The sequence below is a fragment of the Macrobrachium rosenbergii genome, chromosome 55, assembly GCF_040412425.1.
Source record: "Macrobrachium rosenbergii isolate ZJJX-2024 chromosome 55, ASM4041242v1, whole genome shotgun sequence".
In the NCBI taxonomy this organism is placed as follows: domain Eukaryota; kingdom Metazoa; phylum Arthropoda; class Malacostraca; order Decapoda; family Palaemonidae; genus Macrobrachium; species Macrobrachium rosenbergii.
In genome coordinates, this window is record NC_089795.1 from 83,206,743 (window position 1) to 83,226,651 (window position 19,909).

Genomic DNA, 19,909 nt, shown 5'->3' on the forward strand with positions numbered 1-19,909 from the left:
ATGCTATGGATTTATATGGCTATATCAGGTCAAAGGTTGCATAAGGCAATAATTGCATGGGAATAACGGTGCATCAGGTGAGGCACCGCCTGGCAGTGACGTCATATGACAGGTGTACCATCTCCGATTTCTGGTATGTGGAACAGACAATGCCAGTTTATTTTGGTACATCCTAAGCAAAATATAGCATTCTATATCAATCAGTAGTAGGAAATTCGACGTATAGGCATTACCCAAGTTTGCAGTTCTCATTATAACCAGCGGCAGTCTTTCGGCACCGTCTGAATGTCTACCTGAGACCCAGACTGGCCAGGTTCCAGTAATATTTGCCTAGGACTGACAGTCTTAGTAGTTAATTTTTCTATGCTTATGATTGCATAAAATAGAATTTGAATTTTTTCACGTATAAAAATATTTTCAAACATGGACTGAAGTTTTTAAAGGGGAAATAGAGAAGCAAAAGCTTTTATAAGAGTGTGAAATGTAAGGTGTGGACCAATCAGCGCGCGCGCACTGAGGTCACCGTTCACGAATCGAAATGAGTCGGCCATCTTGAGCTGTGATATGTGTTACTCTTCTACTCTGGAAATTCTCGCCAGTTTCCGCAAGATAACCAGATAATTTTGGCCCACATGATAGCAGAACGAAGAGTAAAGGGCTGTAATCTTCTGTATTTAGTGTGAAGTGGCAGGAAATCGGAGAAAAATCGATATTTAAGCGCAAGCAAAATCAGGTGTCTCATGAGAAGGCGGGGATAAGGCTGTGGATTTGAGTGTTTTCTTCAGAAAGAAGACGGCGCCGGCCAAGGTGAATACACCGCTTGCATGTAGTTGTAACATTCTTTCTATTTAGTTAAAAGTGTTTAAGAGGGAAGTTTGTGGTGTAATTGACTGCAATATTGTGTGTCGGAGGAAGATTCAGCCCCCAACCCATTTGCCGTGTACTCCGATATGTGTATACCGTCCGTCGGCTCCTCTCGCCATCCGTACTCTCCGTCATTCCCCTGTACTTCTGGCCTGTTTTTCATCCCAGATCACCGAATTTATACTGGTTGAGGTATTATCGCGTTCTAGTGCGGAATGTCATCATTTGGTCCATTTATTAATGTCATGGTACATGGTATCCGGTGGTATAGGAGTTTTTTCCTTCGGCAAAAGACTCCATATTAGCTTGAAGGCTGCTGCTGCTGCTGCTGTCACTGTACGTGGTCCATTTCGAAAAGATTCACGAGCGATAACGAACGCCGAGCGCTTTTTTCTCCTTCGGCAGAGCATTTTAGCCTGACATTCCTGGTCTGCAGCCAAGTTCCAGTTCTGAACGCAGTTACCACAGCCCGATTTAGGATACACTTGACACTTGCTATCGGTCTGTTCCAAAGTTCCCAAATATAGGTTATGGGGATTTTTTTCAGGTTATGAGTTTTTTTAAAGGTTGTGAGACTTTTTAGGTTGTGAGGCATGTTTTAGGTTGTGAATATTATTTTAGGCCGTGAGACTTTTTTTAGGTTGTGAATTTTTTGGGGGATATGAGGCTTATTTTTTGCCATTACCCTATCTGTTATTCTTTCTGTTTTGGTTGCACTGGTTAAAAATGTTTGGGTGGTCTGGTCTTTGGCCCCATTTTAAGTCAGTTTTATAGGCTGTGGAGACTACTATGTCATCTGCTGTGACATTTTACAGTAAGAGGATAGGCCTAGACTAGACCAAGGTACAGTACTTTTGCAATCAAATAAGATGCAAAAGAAATAAAGGCCTCAGACTTAACATATTTTAGCATTTTTTTGTGTGCGTATTTTAGCATGATTTTTATTTTTGGAACCTATAGGGTAGGCTAGGCAAACCTCTATGGCTCAGTTGTGTTGGACATATCCTTAAATTTTCAGGGAGTCATTGGGCCTGTCCCACAGGTTTTCTTCTGAAGTACCAGAATTTCTAATTATATAACATGGACCGTTTCTTGTGTTCTTGTAGTCTCGCTTGGTCCATCAAGTGTGCCTCTTTTTGTATGTCAGAGTTTAGGCTAGTTTTCATCTAAGTCTAGATTTTGCGTCAGTCTTTTGACCACTGTCTCTTGCACATCTTTTATAGTATAAGAGTATCAAGAAAATATTTTAATGTTAGATGAGCACTCACAGGCTTTGATATTTTTTGACAGTTTGACCAATATATGAAAGACATTTAGGAAAGGGATCGTAGAGGGGGGACTATAGCCTAGATATAGAAAATGCCTAATTTTCCATGTCAGTTTTTTATGTTAAATATTTGTTTAAAGGGAGTTAGCGTAGTAGTAATTTTTTTTTACTGCTGTCATCACAAGGAAATAACTATAGACCAAAATTTTGGACCTGTAAGTTGGCTAGTTTAAGTCATGGTGAAATTAGCTTCTCTCTCATCCCTACGTAGCCAAGACACGTTTTGAGTCTATTACATCTGTGATCAGATGTAATAGACCTAGTCTAATGTGTTGGCTGACTGTGGCTTGAGTGAAATCCCACAAAAATTAGGTTTGATTTGATTTCTATGCATAAGATGTAGAGTATCGCATGTCATGTTTAAAATCTTCAGATCACATTGTTATACTTGAATATGTTTTATTAACTCTGTCCCAGAGTTTAATTAGGGGGTGGAGCATTTACAGTAGATGAATTTTGGAACTGCACACTATAAACATTGTGATAGTGTTAACCATATTGTGGTAGAGGCAGGTTGTGGTAATTTTACTCATTTGATTTTCAATACAATAAAGAAAAGCATAGAATTGCTACTGAATAAATTTTATGGCGTGTACCATGAGTTTTTAAATCTTAAACAAGGAGTTTTGTTACTTGGTAATATTTTTCATATTTGAAATACTGATTAAAATTTTTGCATGTCTGCTACAGACCATTTCTGTCAGTGGAATGTATATTGATAAATTTTGCTCCTCGCTTGACTTACATAGTAAACACTTCCCTGACCTTAAGTCCAACCTAAAGATAGATGTTGGTGGTATTGTATTGACTACATGGATTTATCTAAAGCTTTAATTCATCATTTTGATAGAATATACCAGTAATCACTAGTTAACTTGTTAGTTAAATTTCATAGCTTTTTGGTAAAACTGCAGACAACCACCTTGCCCCCTTGGTTCGGTAACTTATCAGTTCATGTGCATGTTTACTGTATAACCCCGTGGGGATGAATGTAACAACATTAACAAAAGACTGTAAATATCATGAAAACAGACGGAAGAGGTAAATATTCCCGTCAGTAACAGGCAGGAATCAGGCTGCGGTAGTAGTCTGCTTTTTCATACGAGACCTTCAGGAATTTGAAGATTTAGCAAGTTTGGAAGCCTCATTTCTGGTACAGTATTTTGGTGTAGCTGTTTCTAAATTGCAATATTGCTGAAGCATATAAATTCAACTTCTTGAAGCCTTATCAAGCCAAATTTGATCACAATCATGTCATAATGAAGGAAACCAAAGAATATTTATTGCTATCCATGTACCTTGTTACATAGGCCAAGCACATGGTTAATTATGGTTGGTGTCATCATGCCCCTAGCCTTTAGCTGTGACAAATGAGCCTCGGCAGGGAGTCTATATGCTGCTGAGTACTATAGGTGTGATATTGGAAACATGTGGAGTCATGATTGACAGAAGGCTGCAATAATAGGTTAAGGATTGTTACAGAACATGATGTCCTGCCAAGTGTTTGGCCCCACCCCCTCATGAATGTAAAATTTTCAATGTTTGCAAGGAATTTGTCTTACAAGAAAATAATTCACTCTGGAAGAGCATTTAAGATGAAAATTTAAGATTCACAAAACTAGTCGTCGCATTTTTATCCATGTATTTTCAAACAGTCTGCAGGAAGATGTGCAGTACCAGTATACTATGTCCATTATGAGATCTAAAAGATTCCCAATTGCTTTTACCTCATGCACATTGCACTATGCTGGGCCATGCTTTTTTAATGGAGATTGGTCTGTCATTTTAACAATTTTTTAGATGACGGTAAGATAAGGCTTTAGTTTGTTGTTCACTTCCTGTGGCACCAGGTTATGGCATTTATGTTCCTGTATGGTGGTACATCAGTTGTGTAATAGAGAATTATTATTTAATCTAATCACATACAATGTATATGGTATAGTTGCAGTGTTCATTGGTACGTATAAATGTAAATTTATAGTGTATTGTATTTGCATAAAAATTGTAATTTCTACTGCATGCACTATCATGATTTTGTGGTTATATTGTCCAATCCTGGCCAGTGGTACATTGTGTGAAACAGTGGTCTGTTTGGATTCCTTTTTGTGCTGCAGTGTGGAGATGATCACTGTTGGAAGTGGTAAATTATGCAATGTGTTACCTTACCTAACTATTTACAGGGCATGGTTACCTGTCATTGCACTGTACATGGCAGCACTTGCTATGTTGTTGGCAGCCACAGCACATTCCAGCTTGTTCCAACCAATCACCGTACATGGCCTACCCAAATCCCTTGCATTGTAGACCATGCACTTTCCTAATTTACAGTACCGGGAAACAGCAGTTGGCTTGCCCTACTTGAACCAGTCTCAGCATATGACAGCCTGTCTTAACCCATCACAGTACATGGTGCCCTGTCCTTATGTCTGCTGTAATACCAGGAAATGGCAGCAAGCTTCATATATCACAGATTGCTTGCTAGACCTTTTGGCAGAACTTTGATCTAGCTGGTATTAGTGCTATATCAATAATACCTTTTCTCTGAACTCAACATGGAGACCTTACCATAGTGCATCCTTTGCTACATGGGTGAACCAATTATTCACTATAAGTTCCTTTACCTACGAGAGCATTATCCAAGTTTTGGTTTGACCAAGTTTGCTCTATTAATTGTACAGTACAAGGACAAGTACAGTGTACTAAGCTCTGCAACATTGGTACAGACCCAGACTTTATAGGACCAAAATCTTTTCTTGAAAAGAAAATGAAATGCTAGTAGTCTGTTAATTCCATCTCCATTTATGTATTCTGTTAAGTCTTACCAACCCCTAAAATTACCCCCATTTCCTTTGACAGTGATGTATATTAGCTGAATTTTTTCTTGGGGGCTGCTTCTGCAAGTGATGTTACTCTTACTAGCTCTGATCCCATTTTTTTTTTTTTTTTTTTTTTTCTTAGTCTAGTATACTGAACTCCAAAGACAGAAAAGGTATGTGGGTATTTAGAATTCTCAAGTAATTTGCAGAATATGACATGTTTTGCAACTCTTTGCATAGCAAGGTAATATAATGTAAGTCTTTTGTGGGCTGTAATGCTGTACAGACGAACCTATTTCTAAAAAGATTTTGTCACATCTAGAAGAAAGCCCTAAGAAGAGTTGCACCACATGGAGGAGTCAAGTATTTGAGAGTTGTTAACTTGGGTCTTTAGGACACTGGAAGGGCTGGAAGACCCAGACTTAGAGATAGTATACAGTAGATTGGTTGTGGTGATAGTACTGGAAAGAAATGAGTTGTGGAGTTTCACTGAGGCCCTTTATGTTGGACAGTGTTGCAGGCGATGATTAAGAAACTTTAGTGACAGCATTCAAAACTATTGAAGTGTATATGGCTTGAGATAGTTCCACTGTTTTATTATGTATAATATTACTGCAATATTATGTTTGTAGAAAGGCTGGTCTATTGCTTCTGGGTTTGCCTTTTTTTTTTTTAATGACTAAGATAGACAAAAGATGTGTAGCTGCAAGATGAGCTATTAGACCTTTCTTACTAAAGACAGAGTAGCAAGTAACGCTATGTCTTACAAGCACATATGTACTGTACTAGGTTTTATTGGTTAGACCAATACCAGTGTTGAGAGCTTTTGTTATTGCCAGCAGATGAAGGAGATGCAATGCTCCATCTGGTGGTTTCACCTCAACATAATCTTTTGGAAATAAAGCTATGAGGATATCAGAAATTAATGCACTCCTCCATCCAGTGAAAATTCAGATTGATAGGACTTTCAGAAATGGCCTATATTTTCATCCATCCCAACCAAAACATCAAAATTCTGACCAATATTGTTTGATTATTCAAATAACTTGAAGTCAGTTTCAAGTTGAACTACTAGAATGTCGCTAAAGTTAACAGAAAAGTACTATTTAAAACATAACTACAGCACAAGACGTAACTGTTACAGTAAAATATCCTGCATCTTGGATCTATTTATTTGTCTCTTGCCTAATACAGTAATTGGAAAATATTAACTAACCTTAAGGACAAAATTAAGTTACTTCATAGATCTTATTTGCCTAACATTCATCATTCCAGTACTTGGGGTGTAGAGCTAATTCTTGTTATATTTGCTTTTTTGCTCAAGTGGTCTTAAAAGCTTCCAGATAATCTTAATGTGATGGAGAAAATTAAGATTGTTAGGTTTCTAATCTTATTTGTGCTGACCACTATCCATGGACTTGACTCATTCTGCAGTCCATGAGAACGTTTGTAATGGCTGATGTCAAACTGTAGCTGATATCGTCATTGATACAGGATAAACAGGAATCAGAAAAATGTACAGTGCATAAATATCCTTTAGTATAAGGAGCAAAGAGTTTAGGATAAGATTGCTGCTGCTTGAACCTGAGTGTCAACTTCTCTAAGATTGTATTTATAGAGTACAGTAGTGACAGAACTGGGATACAGTCCAGTATTGGATCATGGCACTTTAGAAAAATAAGGATTGTATAGACTCACGAACTGGCAAGTGGTCAGCCAGAAGGTAGATGTTTGCTATTGAAATAAGAGCCTATGGAAACACGATATACTAACTATTGCAACAAAACAGTTGAGTAGTTCCCAGTATACTGTGCAGTATGTTGGATGCATGGCATCTGTAGTCTAGCCTGTACCCAACTTTGAATATCACTAAAGATTATAACCTTGCTGTTTGGAAATTTTGATGGCTAGTCCATCCCTAAATATAATTATCAAGAGGTGCCAAAATCTATGTACATATTGTTCTGTTGTAATGATAAAACTTTAGAAACAGGTCTTAATGTTATCGTAGTTTCCCATCATGAACTTTTTTAATAAATATTTCCTCCATGAAATTAGAAATCTTGGGCATCTGTACAATGCAGTGTATGGTGAAAAATGTGTCTGGCGCAGGTTTTCTTTTATGCGCCTTTTCTATGACGTTCTCAGCATTGGAGTGAGGGAAATGATGATTTTCAAATACTTAGTATACCCAGTACAGTTAACCTCGTTCTTATACTTTACATGCTAATTTTTATTAACCTGTCTCCTCTCCCTAGCTTTCCTTGTAACTTTCCCGATAATTCCTGATAAAAAAATTTTTCAGTTTTCTCTTACATTCCCTCCCTTTTGTTGAGTAGTCTTTGCACCATCTCTCTATGATCACTCTTCTTTGCAGCGTTCCTTCGGCCCCTAGCTGCAATGCCTTTAATTCTTTTTACTGTACCTCTATTTGTATTCTCTTTCTTCCACCTTTCTTTCCACCCTCTTTAACAATTATTTTATGGTGCAACTGTTAGGTTTTTGTTATTGTTACACCCTTTAAACCTGAATGACCTCATAGGTCCCAGTGCTTGGCCTTCGGCCTAAAGTGTCTGCTGTATTCTATCAATGTTCATGATAAGTTGGCATTATAGTGATGAACAGTCACTCCATTTTCCCTTAATCTGTCATTTCTATTGTAAGTATTAGCAGGTAATACTGTAAGTATTAGTAGGTAAAACACTTCTCACTTGTTAAAGCAAACACTTGATTCATGCACCCCTACCAGTGTCCCAACCTACATTTGCCTAATCCTGTGTGGCTTCTTGTACACATTCCCAGGTTAATCTAGTAAGGTTAAATACCCCTAAAATTAGGTTATACCCTTAAGTTCATGACATCTTAAACATTTTCTTCCATCAGATCTTGTAAAAGATTCCCTTCATTGCCATACACCTTACAAACTGAAAAACATATTTTGTACACTACAGCATATATATTATGTAGACTAGACGTGAGTATGGAGTGGTTTCAACTCTTTTGAGGTATTTTGGCTTTGGTATCTCGACTAGTAAATATGTAGAATGGATGAAGATTGTAGCCTATACTCCTGCTCCTCCTACTGATGACCATGGTAAGTTACACCAGTGGCCTTGGGCATTTGGTGGTTATCTTTTCTAGTCTGAACTAGCCAGCCCCTATGCTGCTTAACCCTGATGATTGGAAGACCAGTAATAAGCAATAGTTATTTGTGTGTATAAATTATTTTTTGATATATTGTTGGTGATCTCTTCAGGAAGGAACTAAAATATTTAGTCTGGAAAGCATGTATATAAAATAATTAGATGTCAGTATGCACGCCCCTTGTAGCGATCTGTAATGGAGGTAGACGTGCAGCTAACATACGTATCTACCTTCATACCACTTGTTTAGAAACTGATAGGTGTAAATGATGAGGTGCCAAGATATCAAAATGTTAATCTCTGAAGGAACACTTCTGCTGTTTGCGTATGCTGTACCGGACAGTATTGTGAAAGTCATGCAAGCAGTTGTTAAGTGTTCAGTTTTTAATTTGATGTCATGATATGCTCTTGCTCATGCTCATCTGCAATTTCATCTAATTGGTGCTTTTCTAACATTGTTTGATATTCTGTATTTTTTCTTTCACAGATTATGGATGGTAGTTCACGTGTGTGAGCCTATCCCAGAATATTAGTGGTGTGCACAAGTGTCATGGCCACTGAATGGTAGCCCAAGCCATTCCACCCCAAAGTTCCTCTGGCACAGACTAAGCCAAGCCCCACTCAAGTGCCATCCTTAGTACGCACTAAATTAACGCTATGTCTGCAAGTGTGCGTACCACTCTTCAAACAGTGCCAGAGGCCTTGCCTACTGACCATGTCACCAAGTCGAAGGTAAGTGTCATTTTAGAATAAAGTAAGCTGGCTCAATTTGTTAGCTTGCAAAAACTTGTATGAAATCCCTGTTGTGAACTTGTTTGTGCTTCAGGAACTTGTGATGTATTCAATTTTATTGACTTAGCTGGTCCACTGTATAGTATGCACCAATTTTTTCTAGTTCTGAATGCGAGAAATGGCATTGTTGATGTAGTCACTCAAAATTCATAAAATCTTTTATGTTTTCTAACGTAAAATACACCAGCCAGTTCAACCATAAGGATGCTCATTTGACAGGTCAGGTTTTTTAATTTAAACTATAGGTTGCTTAAGTGGAGTGAGAAGGGAGAGTACTAATTGAGTTTCCTGGTAATGAGAATTAATGATGACTTACCAATGCACATTAATGCTTGAATGGAGTGAGAAGGGAGACTTGTTCAAATTGAATTTCTTGTCAGTGGGAATTTATGATAAACTGCCAATCACCATTCATGCGTGACTATGAAAAAATTTTTAAGTGCTAGAATTTCAGCTTCATCGTAGGGTAAGTTTAATCATCATGTAATATTGTTGGAAACATGTTAAGGATCTAGTTGTAGAGGTCTCATGTACTGAACAAATGGCCCTTTTTATTCATGAGGGTTAGTTGAAAGTGTGTACAGTAATTCTCTGTTTTGCTTTCATTAAGATTTTTTATGTAAAGTTTCATCCCTGAATTGTAAATTTTGAATTATTAGCAATACTTTATCCTTTTAAATGAAATTAATTGAGCTAAGTATAGTAGTCCTGCAGCTGTACTATTTTCTCCAGATGGTATGCAGAAAAGGGCCAAATGTGGTTAATTGCATTCTTAGCCTATGATAGGTTATCCCGGAACTAGCTCCACCGTGCAATTTACTTAGGCCTATGCTTTGCAAAGCACACTTTAGTTAATATACCCTTAGAATTCACAGAAGTAAGAAAAACTTAGCACTGTTGTATCAGATAAGTTCAATAAACAATTTTGTTTCCTCTGAGAGTACAAACTTTAGCCCTTTGTATAGGATTATTCACAGTGGAAGCTGGAAACGGCCACTGGAACTTGGTAACAAGGTGGTTGATTGGTGGCAGGTAGGTGAGAGGCTGGGTTCTGTCCATTCATTTTTTTGTTTGTTGTCATCAGATCAACACATCTCGGTTTTCTAGGCAGTCATGATTCTTCACGGGGTTGTGAAGCTTGGCATTAATTTTTTGTATTATAATTGTGTTTAGTCTTTCTGTTAGCTCTTTTTCAGTATGTAGACAGCTATGAGGGAGATGTTCAAGATTCTTGATTAGGGAGATCATCCAGGATTCTAATATATTTATTCTGTTGATTCTCTGTTGTTTTCCCTTAGTTCATTATCATGAATGGCCCTCTCCATAGTAGGAACTTTTATTTTGCTCATATTGGGACAGAGCTACAGAAGTAGTTGATCTTTTCGTGGTTATGCTTGAATGCCCTTCAGAATTCTCTTCAGGAATGTTATACATAAAATGGGTTTTACCTTGATTACTATTACCCCACCTTCATAGTCTTTGGAATCTTTTTAGGTAGTTTTGTGTGTTTTTCAGGATAGTTACAGTCCATATGATAGCTTCAGGTTCTTGCTTGTGTTCCTGCACTGTTTTCTGACTTGTACCGTGTGCCTGTATGCTGTGCATGCTCAGGTACTGTGGGTGATATAGCCTTATGCATACTTGTGCATTGTCTACATCTATGGCTGGTGCATGCATTATCTGTGCCCATACACGGTGGGCATTTGAGCACACCGTCACACAGCACCTAGCACAGTTTTCTGGCTCACTTACTGCAGTGCACTCACAAGATTGCTTTCAGGACAGTGGTTCAGATTGTTTTTGTGTGCTCCAGTGTCTTTGGTTTTGGGTTGTATGTATGACACTGTAGCGAAGGCATGAGTAAGAGGCTGCGTCTACAAACTTACTAGTGCATTCAAGACAACAAACATATAGGTCAAGAACTCTTGTGAGCGGAAACGTAGCACCTGACATGAGGCGGACAAAATAGAGATTAAAATACATTCAACTGTAATTTTGCGACAATTTGTCGCTGAAGAGGCTGGCATCGTTGGGGCTGGTTGGGCTGGTCATCTCTGTGGTCACCAATATAGCGAAAGGCATGAGTAAGAGGCTGCATCTACAAACTTACTAATTTATTCAAGACAACAAACAGACAGTTCAAGAGGTCTTGTGAGTGGAAACGTAATGCCTGACACAAGGCGAACAAAATGGAGATTAACATACATTCAGCTGTGTTTGTTGGAGAAAGGAAAATGGTATACAGAAGTTACGGACAGAATTCTGATAAATATAGTTAGAAAGCTGACATTGTATTGCTTCCAGTAGAGTGCTACATTTGACATGACATAATCATGGGCGATAGTAAACATTAAAAGAGTGTATGCTGTTGGCTGTTTCTTATATATGCATGCCCGGCATGCAAATGCATGTTTGGAGATGTTCTCTCTGAGGAGTGGATGCCTGCAGGGTATGATTTCAGGCAGCCAGGTAAGATGGACGATTGTGTAGGTCCATGTGGGACCCTACAACACCATTAGGTGCAAACATTAATGCCCATAATTATGAGTGCAGTCAAGGGAGGGTTTGGTGTGACAGATTTACGTCATGGAGGACCCTTCCCAGTATGCAGGCAGTCAGTTGAGATCTGATCTGAAGAGCCTGCCTTTGTGGAACCATGCAGGCAGAGTTAAAGGCTAACCGCCAGGTCTCATTACTGTGCGCATTCTCGCTGTGTTCCATTACAGAACTGGCCTGTATACTAGACACATCAGTTATGGATCATTTGCTAACATATGGGCAACAGCTCTGGTTAGCATATGAGATTCTTGCACATGAGTGATCCTGTCTTGGATGAAAGGAGGCCATCATTGGCATGTACCTACTGGAGTGTGCTTGCCTTTGGATGCAAATTACCCAAAAATAGTCTCAGACCACAGGGATCATGGACAATTTTATTGTCAATACAGAAGAAGTATCTTTAAATATATATCTCATACCTCTTGTATGCGGGGCACTAAGTTTGTCACTGCCTTGGTCCTGTACCATTCCTGATGATGTATTTCCATCGATAGGGATATCCTGATAAGAAACCAATCTGTCTATGGCTCAGTGGAAGGATTTCTGTTACAATTAGCTATATAAGGTTGACATTCTTCTGTGGCCAGTTCCCTCATGATATTTCTCTTATTCCATGTTATTGGTAGGGACCACTTGTGGTATTCAATACATGTGACCTTTACCCTCATACCATATGCTTGCTACGAAGTAACCTTTCGCTGGTGTCTTGACGAGGCCGATAACTGCTATCTGATCTGGGAGTGCTGCTTTTGAGGCTGATGGCACTTACTGACAGTCTGCTCCTTGAGATGGGTCATGATACTATATCGGACTATTGTCTATCTTCCCCAGTTTCAGAGGAACATTCACTATAAACTCCTCTATATATTACTTTAGGCAGTGTTTCTATAGCCACCATTTTGGATTTAATTCCTTTAAGTCTTTAACTGAAAATCCTTATTGACAGTCAGCAGACTATAAACTTCAAAGAGGTCCCAAAGGGAAATCAGCTTGCAGAGAGACACAAGTTAGAGGAAAAGGTGACATATAAATTAATACAAGGGAATAGGGAATAAAACCGTTACACCTGGAGTTCAGGAAGTAGTTGCAGAGAGCCTGAAGAAGTTTGCTTCTCCCTGAAATGTTTGAGGTCAGAAGAATTCACAACTGTGCTAGGAAAACTTTCCACATTTTAGATGTAGCCAAGATAAACCTCTTAGCAAACTGAATAGTATTAAACCAGAAGCTAGAAAACAGCACGCTGTTAGCAGTAGCTCCATGCCTAGTGTTGTGAGCTAAAACAACTGTGTCAGGTAAAGAAGAATGCTGAGGATGTGTGTTGTTGTAGTACAGTTTATGCAACACACTGATTTCAATTTTTGTTGATGCCACAAGTCAACACAGAGTTGGTAGTGTTAGGAATAAAAACATGTCGGGCACGACAGTAGAATAAACTGGAATGATGACATAATTCTAAGAGTTTGAGATGAGAGTTAGCACTGGAAGACCAAACTGGAGAACAGTACTGTATTCCAAACAAGGAAGAGGAAGAGTTAAAATATAGCTTCATCTCGAAACATTCTAAATCATTTCCACCAGATACTAACTTTTTGAGAAACAGAGGAATCAGTTTGATGTATGTGGTTCTCAAAAGGCAGTTTCTTACAAAGTTGTACGTAAAATATTAAAATCAGGATGCAAAGGCAAAAGTGTTCTGGATGTACTCTCTTAGTTTGGGGCATGAAGCTTAACCCTTTTGAAACTCAAAGCCTATTCTACTCTTGAATGTGCCAGATTTCTATTCCAGGATTCTGCAACTACAGACCTAAGGCACAGAGAAGGAACAACAGCTAGGAGAGTAGCATCATCGGCTTAGGCAATCAGTTTGTTCTCCAGACCTTGCCACAAGTCACGAGTGTAGATAATAAATACCAAAGGTCCACGAACACTACCATGAAGAACACCTGAAATGACATTAGGAAAACTACTGTACTGGCCATCAACACAGATCCTTTGGGTTCTGCCTATTGAAAATTCATTTAAAATATTAATGAAAGATCCACCAGTTTCCAAATTCTTATTTTGTAGATAAATGCTTCATGATTCACGTGGTCAAAGCCAGCACCAAAATCTAGACTGACTATGCATGCCTCTGCACCTTAATAAAAGCTGGTTGTAAGACAATAGATAAATCTGGGTCCCTGTAGTTGGCAAAAACATAAAGCTTTACTGTATTAGTCTTCCAAAGATTTTAACACCTGCAACTCGATGCATAGAAACCCTCTCTTAATATACAGAGCCATTCCATGGGGTCTTGGAGCGGCATTATGCTGAAGTAAAATGGGGTTCTTATACCCTGGAATCTACATTTCTTGTATGTCACAGGACAGACATGAGTTTCAGAACAAAAATGATATCTAAATTAACAGCTACAACACTAAGTCCTTTTTATTCCTATATAATCCATGGACATTGCTATATAAAGTACGTTTCTATGATTAATTCTGTGGACCAGGATTAAGTTCAGCCTTGTCGGAAAGAAGCAACAAAGTTAAAAAAGGCATAAAGGAATATTTGCTAACTTAACAAACACAATAACAGGTTTGTTTTTAAGAAGCTGCCAGTATCGCTTTCTCATGAAGGCATTAGGCAGCCAGAAGGAAAGCTTGTCACTTTCCTTTCTGACCCATGAACAGAATCCTGTCTTGTGAGGGAAATACTTGGGTTATATTAGTTGCGCATGCAGTTGTTACATCTAACCCTTTTAGGGAGAGACTTCGGTCTTAGTTGTGAAGGACCGGATTGACTGACATGAATATTTATTTTTTTTTTTCTCTCTCTCTCTCTCTCTCTCTACAACCACATTAGCTGTAGTCAGCACAATCTGTGTGTGTGTGTTGTGTGTTGGTCTGGAACATAGCAGAAGTACTCAGCTGAACACTTATTCAAAGATTGTCTCCTCTAAAACAAAGGCCAGGGCCAGTATGGGTATAGAATACTATCGATCATCCCTGGATGATGGTATTGCCATCTGCCCACCTTCAATTCATGTTCTTTATGTGGCAAGTATACAATTTCCTTGGACTTTTAGTAGTGTATGGTTTTAACATGTGAGATAAACTGGTTGAGGGCCTTGTCAGCCTTTGCATTCATATGCCAGGCTATATAGAATGTCACAGGAGTCAACCTACCCCTGTTCATAAGTGATCAGAAACTGAGTAGGTATTTTGACAGCCCTCCAGTTTTGCTGCAAGTGCAGACTTCTGGATGTTGCAGAGGTTTACAACCTTGCATGTTCCTAGAAGTTTTGGGACAGTATTGGTCAGTTTCATAAAACGTTCCACCCCCCCCTTATGAGTAAATCTGTAAGAAAGGCAACATTTTGTATTTTTGGAACAAAAACTAAGTTTTAATTTCTTGCATTTTTCCAAGAGATACAAAGGGGTTTATCATTGTCATATTTCAACCAACCCTGTTGTCTCCGGGTGGGCAGTACCTCTACATTTCAAAGACCTTTTCGAGCTCCTGTTGGGAATACTTCTGTAAAAGATTATTCTGAATTTTTGATCTAGAAAAATACAAATCACCTAGAAAATTTGGTATAAATTGAATCAGTGTATGTGAAATAAAGAAGAAGTAAATTTATTACATTTATTAAAAATTGTATAATGAACATTAAACAAGTGCAACATGAAAACAATATATAAAGCATTTAAGTAAAACATGAACACTTGTAGACCTGGACTTAGGGTCAGGTAGAACTTGAAAACTTTCAAAGTGCTGTATATTTGCCTCTGTGTATTTCTGTATCTTGTCTAATGGTATATAAAAAGAGATTTGAATTGGGGAGTGACTAATGTAGCACTGATATTGATGGAATAAAAATCTTGAAGGAAGATGATGTTTGTTGATATTCACAGGTCCTTCCTCATCCGTCCCCCTCGGTTTATTATCCAAAAGGGTACGACAGATGGCAGCAGGAACATATGTAAAATGCACCTTAAAATAATGCACATTATGGGTAGAATGTCTCATTTGAGATCTTTGTCACTAGATCTAACTATCTACAGTATTTATAATCAAGTACTGTATGTACATAGAGTGCTGTTTAAAAGTAATAAATATTTAGTATGTGTAACTATAAGAACCTGAATAAACAGAATAATGAAATATACTGTTACATCGAGCTGCTGCAGTGCATTAATCTACCCATGCTGAATTGCCTCCCAGGCCCCATTGCTGTGCTGTAAGGCCCAAATTCTTAGTTAATTTATTCATTCACAAGTACATCCTTTCCAATATCAATCAATCTGTGTATTTTGCACCCGTTTCTTACGTGTATTTCTTCATCCACTGTATTTTGCACCCATTTCATATATTTATTCTTTCATTCATCCTTTCCATTTTATGTTGTCATGCATATTTTGCACCCAAATGTCTGCTGTATGAACATAAGTATGGACTAGTCACTTGAACTGTATATACAGTATATCCAGTATGTATGCTTATCAAAACATGAAGTAGCAAGTGCACTCTCTCTCTCTCTTCTTTTTATCTCTCTCTCTCTTTTGCAATACTGTAGTTAATATTGTTAATTTTTTAAGTATTTCTTTTTTTAGTTGTGAAAAATTTTTGTTTGCCCGTGGTATATTTATTTGCTACGGTTTTTTACATCGTTGGCTCTTCCTGTACAGGTAAGTTATCTTTTTTATAGAAAATTTGTTGCTCATTTCTTTTTATTCAACAGGGAAAGATAAAGTTACTGTATTGATAACTGGAAATTTTTTGTGATGCTAGACCACTATAAATTTCTGTTTTGTACGTAGCTAGATGTTAAAAAATTTAACAAGCACCATAGAGTATCCCAGTCTTTGTTTGTATTTGAGGGATATCTGATGAATGGTTGAACTAGAAATCTTGTGAACAGACACAAACAGAAACATGCAAGTTTGGTAAAGAGAAAAATAACCTACCACCTCCATTGGTAGGTAACTACTTTAGTCTAAGTTGAGTATATAAGCACACTTAATGATGTCACCCTGATATGGGTGGGAATAGTATGTGTACATCTTGGTACCTGGTGTATGCAATTGCATGTTGATAGTTTTTTCAGGGATTGGGAGTTGACATAAACTTGTGTACATTGTTCCATTGTCTTGTCATGGATGACAGTGGAAAACATTTTTGCAGTACTTTTATCATTTATTGATCCAGTACAGCCACTAATGAATGACTCATAAAGTCTGTTTAATTTTCTACTGTTTATATTCTGCTTCATTTGAAATAAAGGAGCTCTGAGGTTTTAGCTTTCTCATAAGGTACAAAATCTGAATAACAAAGACCATACAGTATAGCTTGTACTTTAACATTCAAAAGTATCTCACAGCTAACAGTGATATCATATACTGTACAGTAATTTATAACGAAACCAATGTGATCTGAACTTTCAGTTCAAATTGAGATAAAATTTTGTTACTCCTTAAAAGGTAGCCTAGAAAAACCCATTACTGTATTATGTATAGAAGTGTGATAGTGGAGGGGTTTCTGTGTGTCAATGAAGGTTTTAAATTGTCTGTTTTAACATTAGTTCAAATTATGCATTGCCATGACCATAGATACTAATGAAGTTTGGAAATTCTAAAAATGGAACGTAATCATAATTCTGCATTTATAATATTCAAGGGCGAGGGGTATTTTTATTGAATTTCTAAAATATTCAACTCTCCTAATGTTAACAGTGCTCTTCCAACTAACAGTACAACTGAATGGTTTTAGGAATATCAAGTAATTGCACATTTTTGGATTTAAAAATTAGATTATGTTCTAATTCTGCTCAATTCCTATGGCATGGTTCAAGTATTTGAAGTCTCCATGGCAGTTTATGAAAACTGAAGTAGACTGGCCCCAATATTAGCATCTTTATGTATTTAATATGGTTTAGAATTGATTAATTGACCATTTGAATTATTGTAAATATAACCAGTACGCTATCAAGAAGACTTTTGAAATTCCTATTACAAATTACCAAACATTAATCTGTCCTGTTGAAAATGAAGTGCCAGTTCAAGAGCATTACGTAAACAGTAAACTGAATTACAGTAACGTCAATAAAAAAGTACAGTATCAGTTCAAAGCATAAATTGTAACTAAAGTTGTTATAAAAGTTGGCAAAAAACTAAATATCTCATTCTCAGTAAAACTTACTTCTTACAACCTTTGATTGGGTTGCCTATTTATTTCTTACAACCCATGATTGGGCTGCCTACAGTACATGTTCCTGACATCCTCCTCTTCTGTTAATGGCTCTTAAATTTTGTTGTGAATCACCACTATTCCAGTGGGAAAAATCCTCCATAATAGAGGAAGTCAAGCATATCAGTCGTATCTTATTTCTGGCCATGTTCTAGTCAGTTTTAGGTAATTTCTGCAAGTGAAGAAAGGCCACCCTCCATGTCTCTCAGCTCTCAGTGATACCAAAACGCTCTGATGCTGTATTCACCTATATTCTTTTCTTATAAGGTCAGAGCTTTTTAAAATTTTTAAAATTAAGAGGAGGAATGGTTCATTGTGATGCGTAATTGATTCCTAATTGTTGGAGACCTTTACTGGGTCAGTCTGTATCAAAGAAAGAAAAGTCCCAATATCTGCCACAGTGCTGTACTATCTTCCTTTCTCCAAGAACTTTGAAGCTCGTATTTTGGATTCCCAGTACTATATCTGCTTGAGAAGAGGCAGAGAGTGATTTTCAGGATGTTATTGAAATGCTCTGGGTGGCTGCTGCATAGCAGTAAGGCCAGACTGTTCAGTGTTTATTTATAAAGTATAATGAGACTTAATGCCTGTGCCTAAAGAATTCATTCTTAAATGAGGAGAAGAATTGAAACATGCATTTATCATGGTCTGTATTTTGTTTACTGTATTTGTATGATGGAAGGTGGCAAATTCTGAATCATTGATGTTATCTGCACATCTTTTTATTTTTTCTTCAAGTAGTCATTTTTTAATGTTGAACAAATAGGATATTCATTGTCATATATACTTCCTGGCATTTCTTCAGTCAGGTTTGACACTTTCAGCTGTACAACTTTCAGCATACCTTGAGGTTATGTAAGAAAATTTGATTACGGTACATCCTAAATGTTTCAGTCATAATGTCAGGGTTAAAGATGTCCACAAAATAGCTTAAAATTCTTATCAGCATACTAGTAGATCAAATTAAAAATAAACAGTTTTATTTATAGTGCAGTCATTTAAAAATCCTGTGCACCTGGTGGTAAAAATGAATAAGTGTATAAGAAAGTGTCCAAATTTATATACAGTGCGGTTATCATTAGGCAGTTATTTTTATAGTGGAAGAATTTCACAGTGACATGACTGATCTTACGCCTACTGGATAAGCATAGACTTTTGGTCTGAATGCTGTATATACCAGAAAGGTTGGGCAGGTACTCGTGATTTTTGATGTGCTTGATTTAACCGTCTGAATGGCAAGCTATGTTATTGAAAAAAAAAAATTATGAGAGTAGTTTAAAGCAGTATGCTAAATATCCAAAACATGTGCATGGTTGAGTGAAACATGGTCTCCCTAACTCTTATCACAAGTGTATTGCTCATTGTATGGCTGAGGGATTTCCTTGGTCTTCAAGTAAGGTATAAGTACAGTGTATACTTTATATTTTGCTAACCAGTTTTTAGGATGGGTATCCCATGGCACTGCTTGCCTGTATTAAAGGAAAAAAATGTTTTACTGGACAATGTTTGCATCTTTATATTTTGTTGGTTTTAATGACTTAGTGTCTGTGCATGGTTAGGATAGACTAAATACTTGGCAGTGTATGGCAGGGTTGCCATACTGAATATTTTCATTGACTAAGGTATACACTTTTTTTTTTTTTTTTCCTTATACATAATACCAATTTTCCTCTTTATACATAACATCCCCAGGACGAAAATTGATAAATGAAGGGTCTTTTGATTGGATTATGATTAATATTTGAAGTTAGTAATGGAAGCTGTTGTTATGCACCTGGAAGCCTTTGATAAATGCATGAGAACACCTCCAAGTGCACTATTTTAACCGTTTTATGAAACAGAAGACTGCAGATGCTCACCTGTAATGGTTTTACGCTAGGGCTTCCATGTGAAATATATATAAATGTACTCAAAATTGAATGCTGAACACATTCATATGATCAGCCAGATGTGTCTGCTGTTTTGATTTGAACAGTCTATGTTGCATTGTTTTTACCAACAGGGGAATTGTTTCATTTAACACAATTTCCGAGTATACATTCATTTCTGTATCCCTAAAATGAATAATTTTATAAAAATATATCTTGCTTTTTTACCATACCCAATAATTATTTATTTGATATTCTTGGTACATAGCCTGACACCTTTCAGTAATGCAGTGCACCTATTTTCAAGAT

General features: G+C 37.3%; 1 protein-coding gene across 7 annotated transcripts in view; it reads left to right on the plus strand.

Moving 5' to 3' along the window:
- The first annotated feature begins 497 nt into the window (after positions 1–497).
- LOC136835532 (MAP/microtubule affinity-regulating kinase 3-like) overlaps positions 498–19,909 on the plus strand; it is a 169,007-nt gene continuing 149,595 nt past the window's right edge. For 4 of the 7 annotated variants that reach the window (XM_067099161.1, XM_067099166.1, XM_067099168.1 and 1 more), the window contains exons 1-2: positions 498–807; positions 8,638–8,882. In XM_067099161.1, coding sequence (XP_066955262.1) covers positions 8,808–8,882 — 75 coding nt within the window. In that variant the 5' untranslated portion in view covers positions 498–807; positions 8,638–8,807. The remainder of the gene's footprint in view (positions 808–8,637; positions 8,883–19,909) is intronic. The other 3 variants (XM_067099162.1, XM_067099164.1, XM_067099167.1) reach the window with 1 other exon arrangement.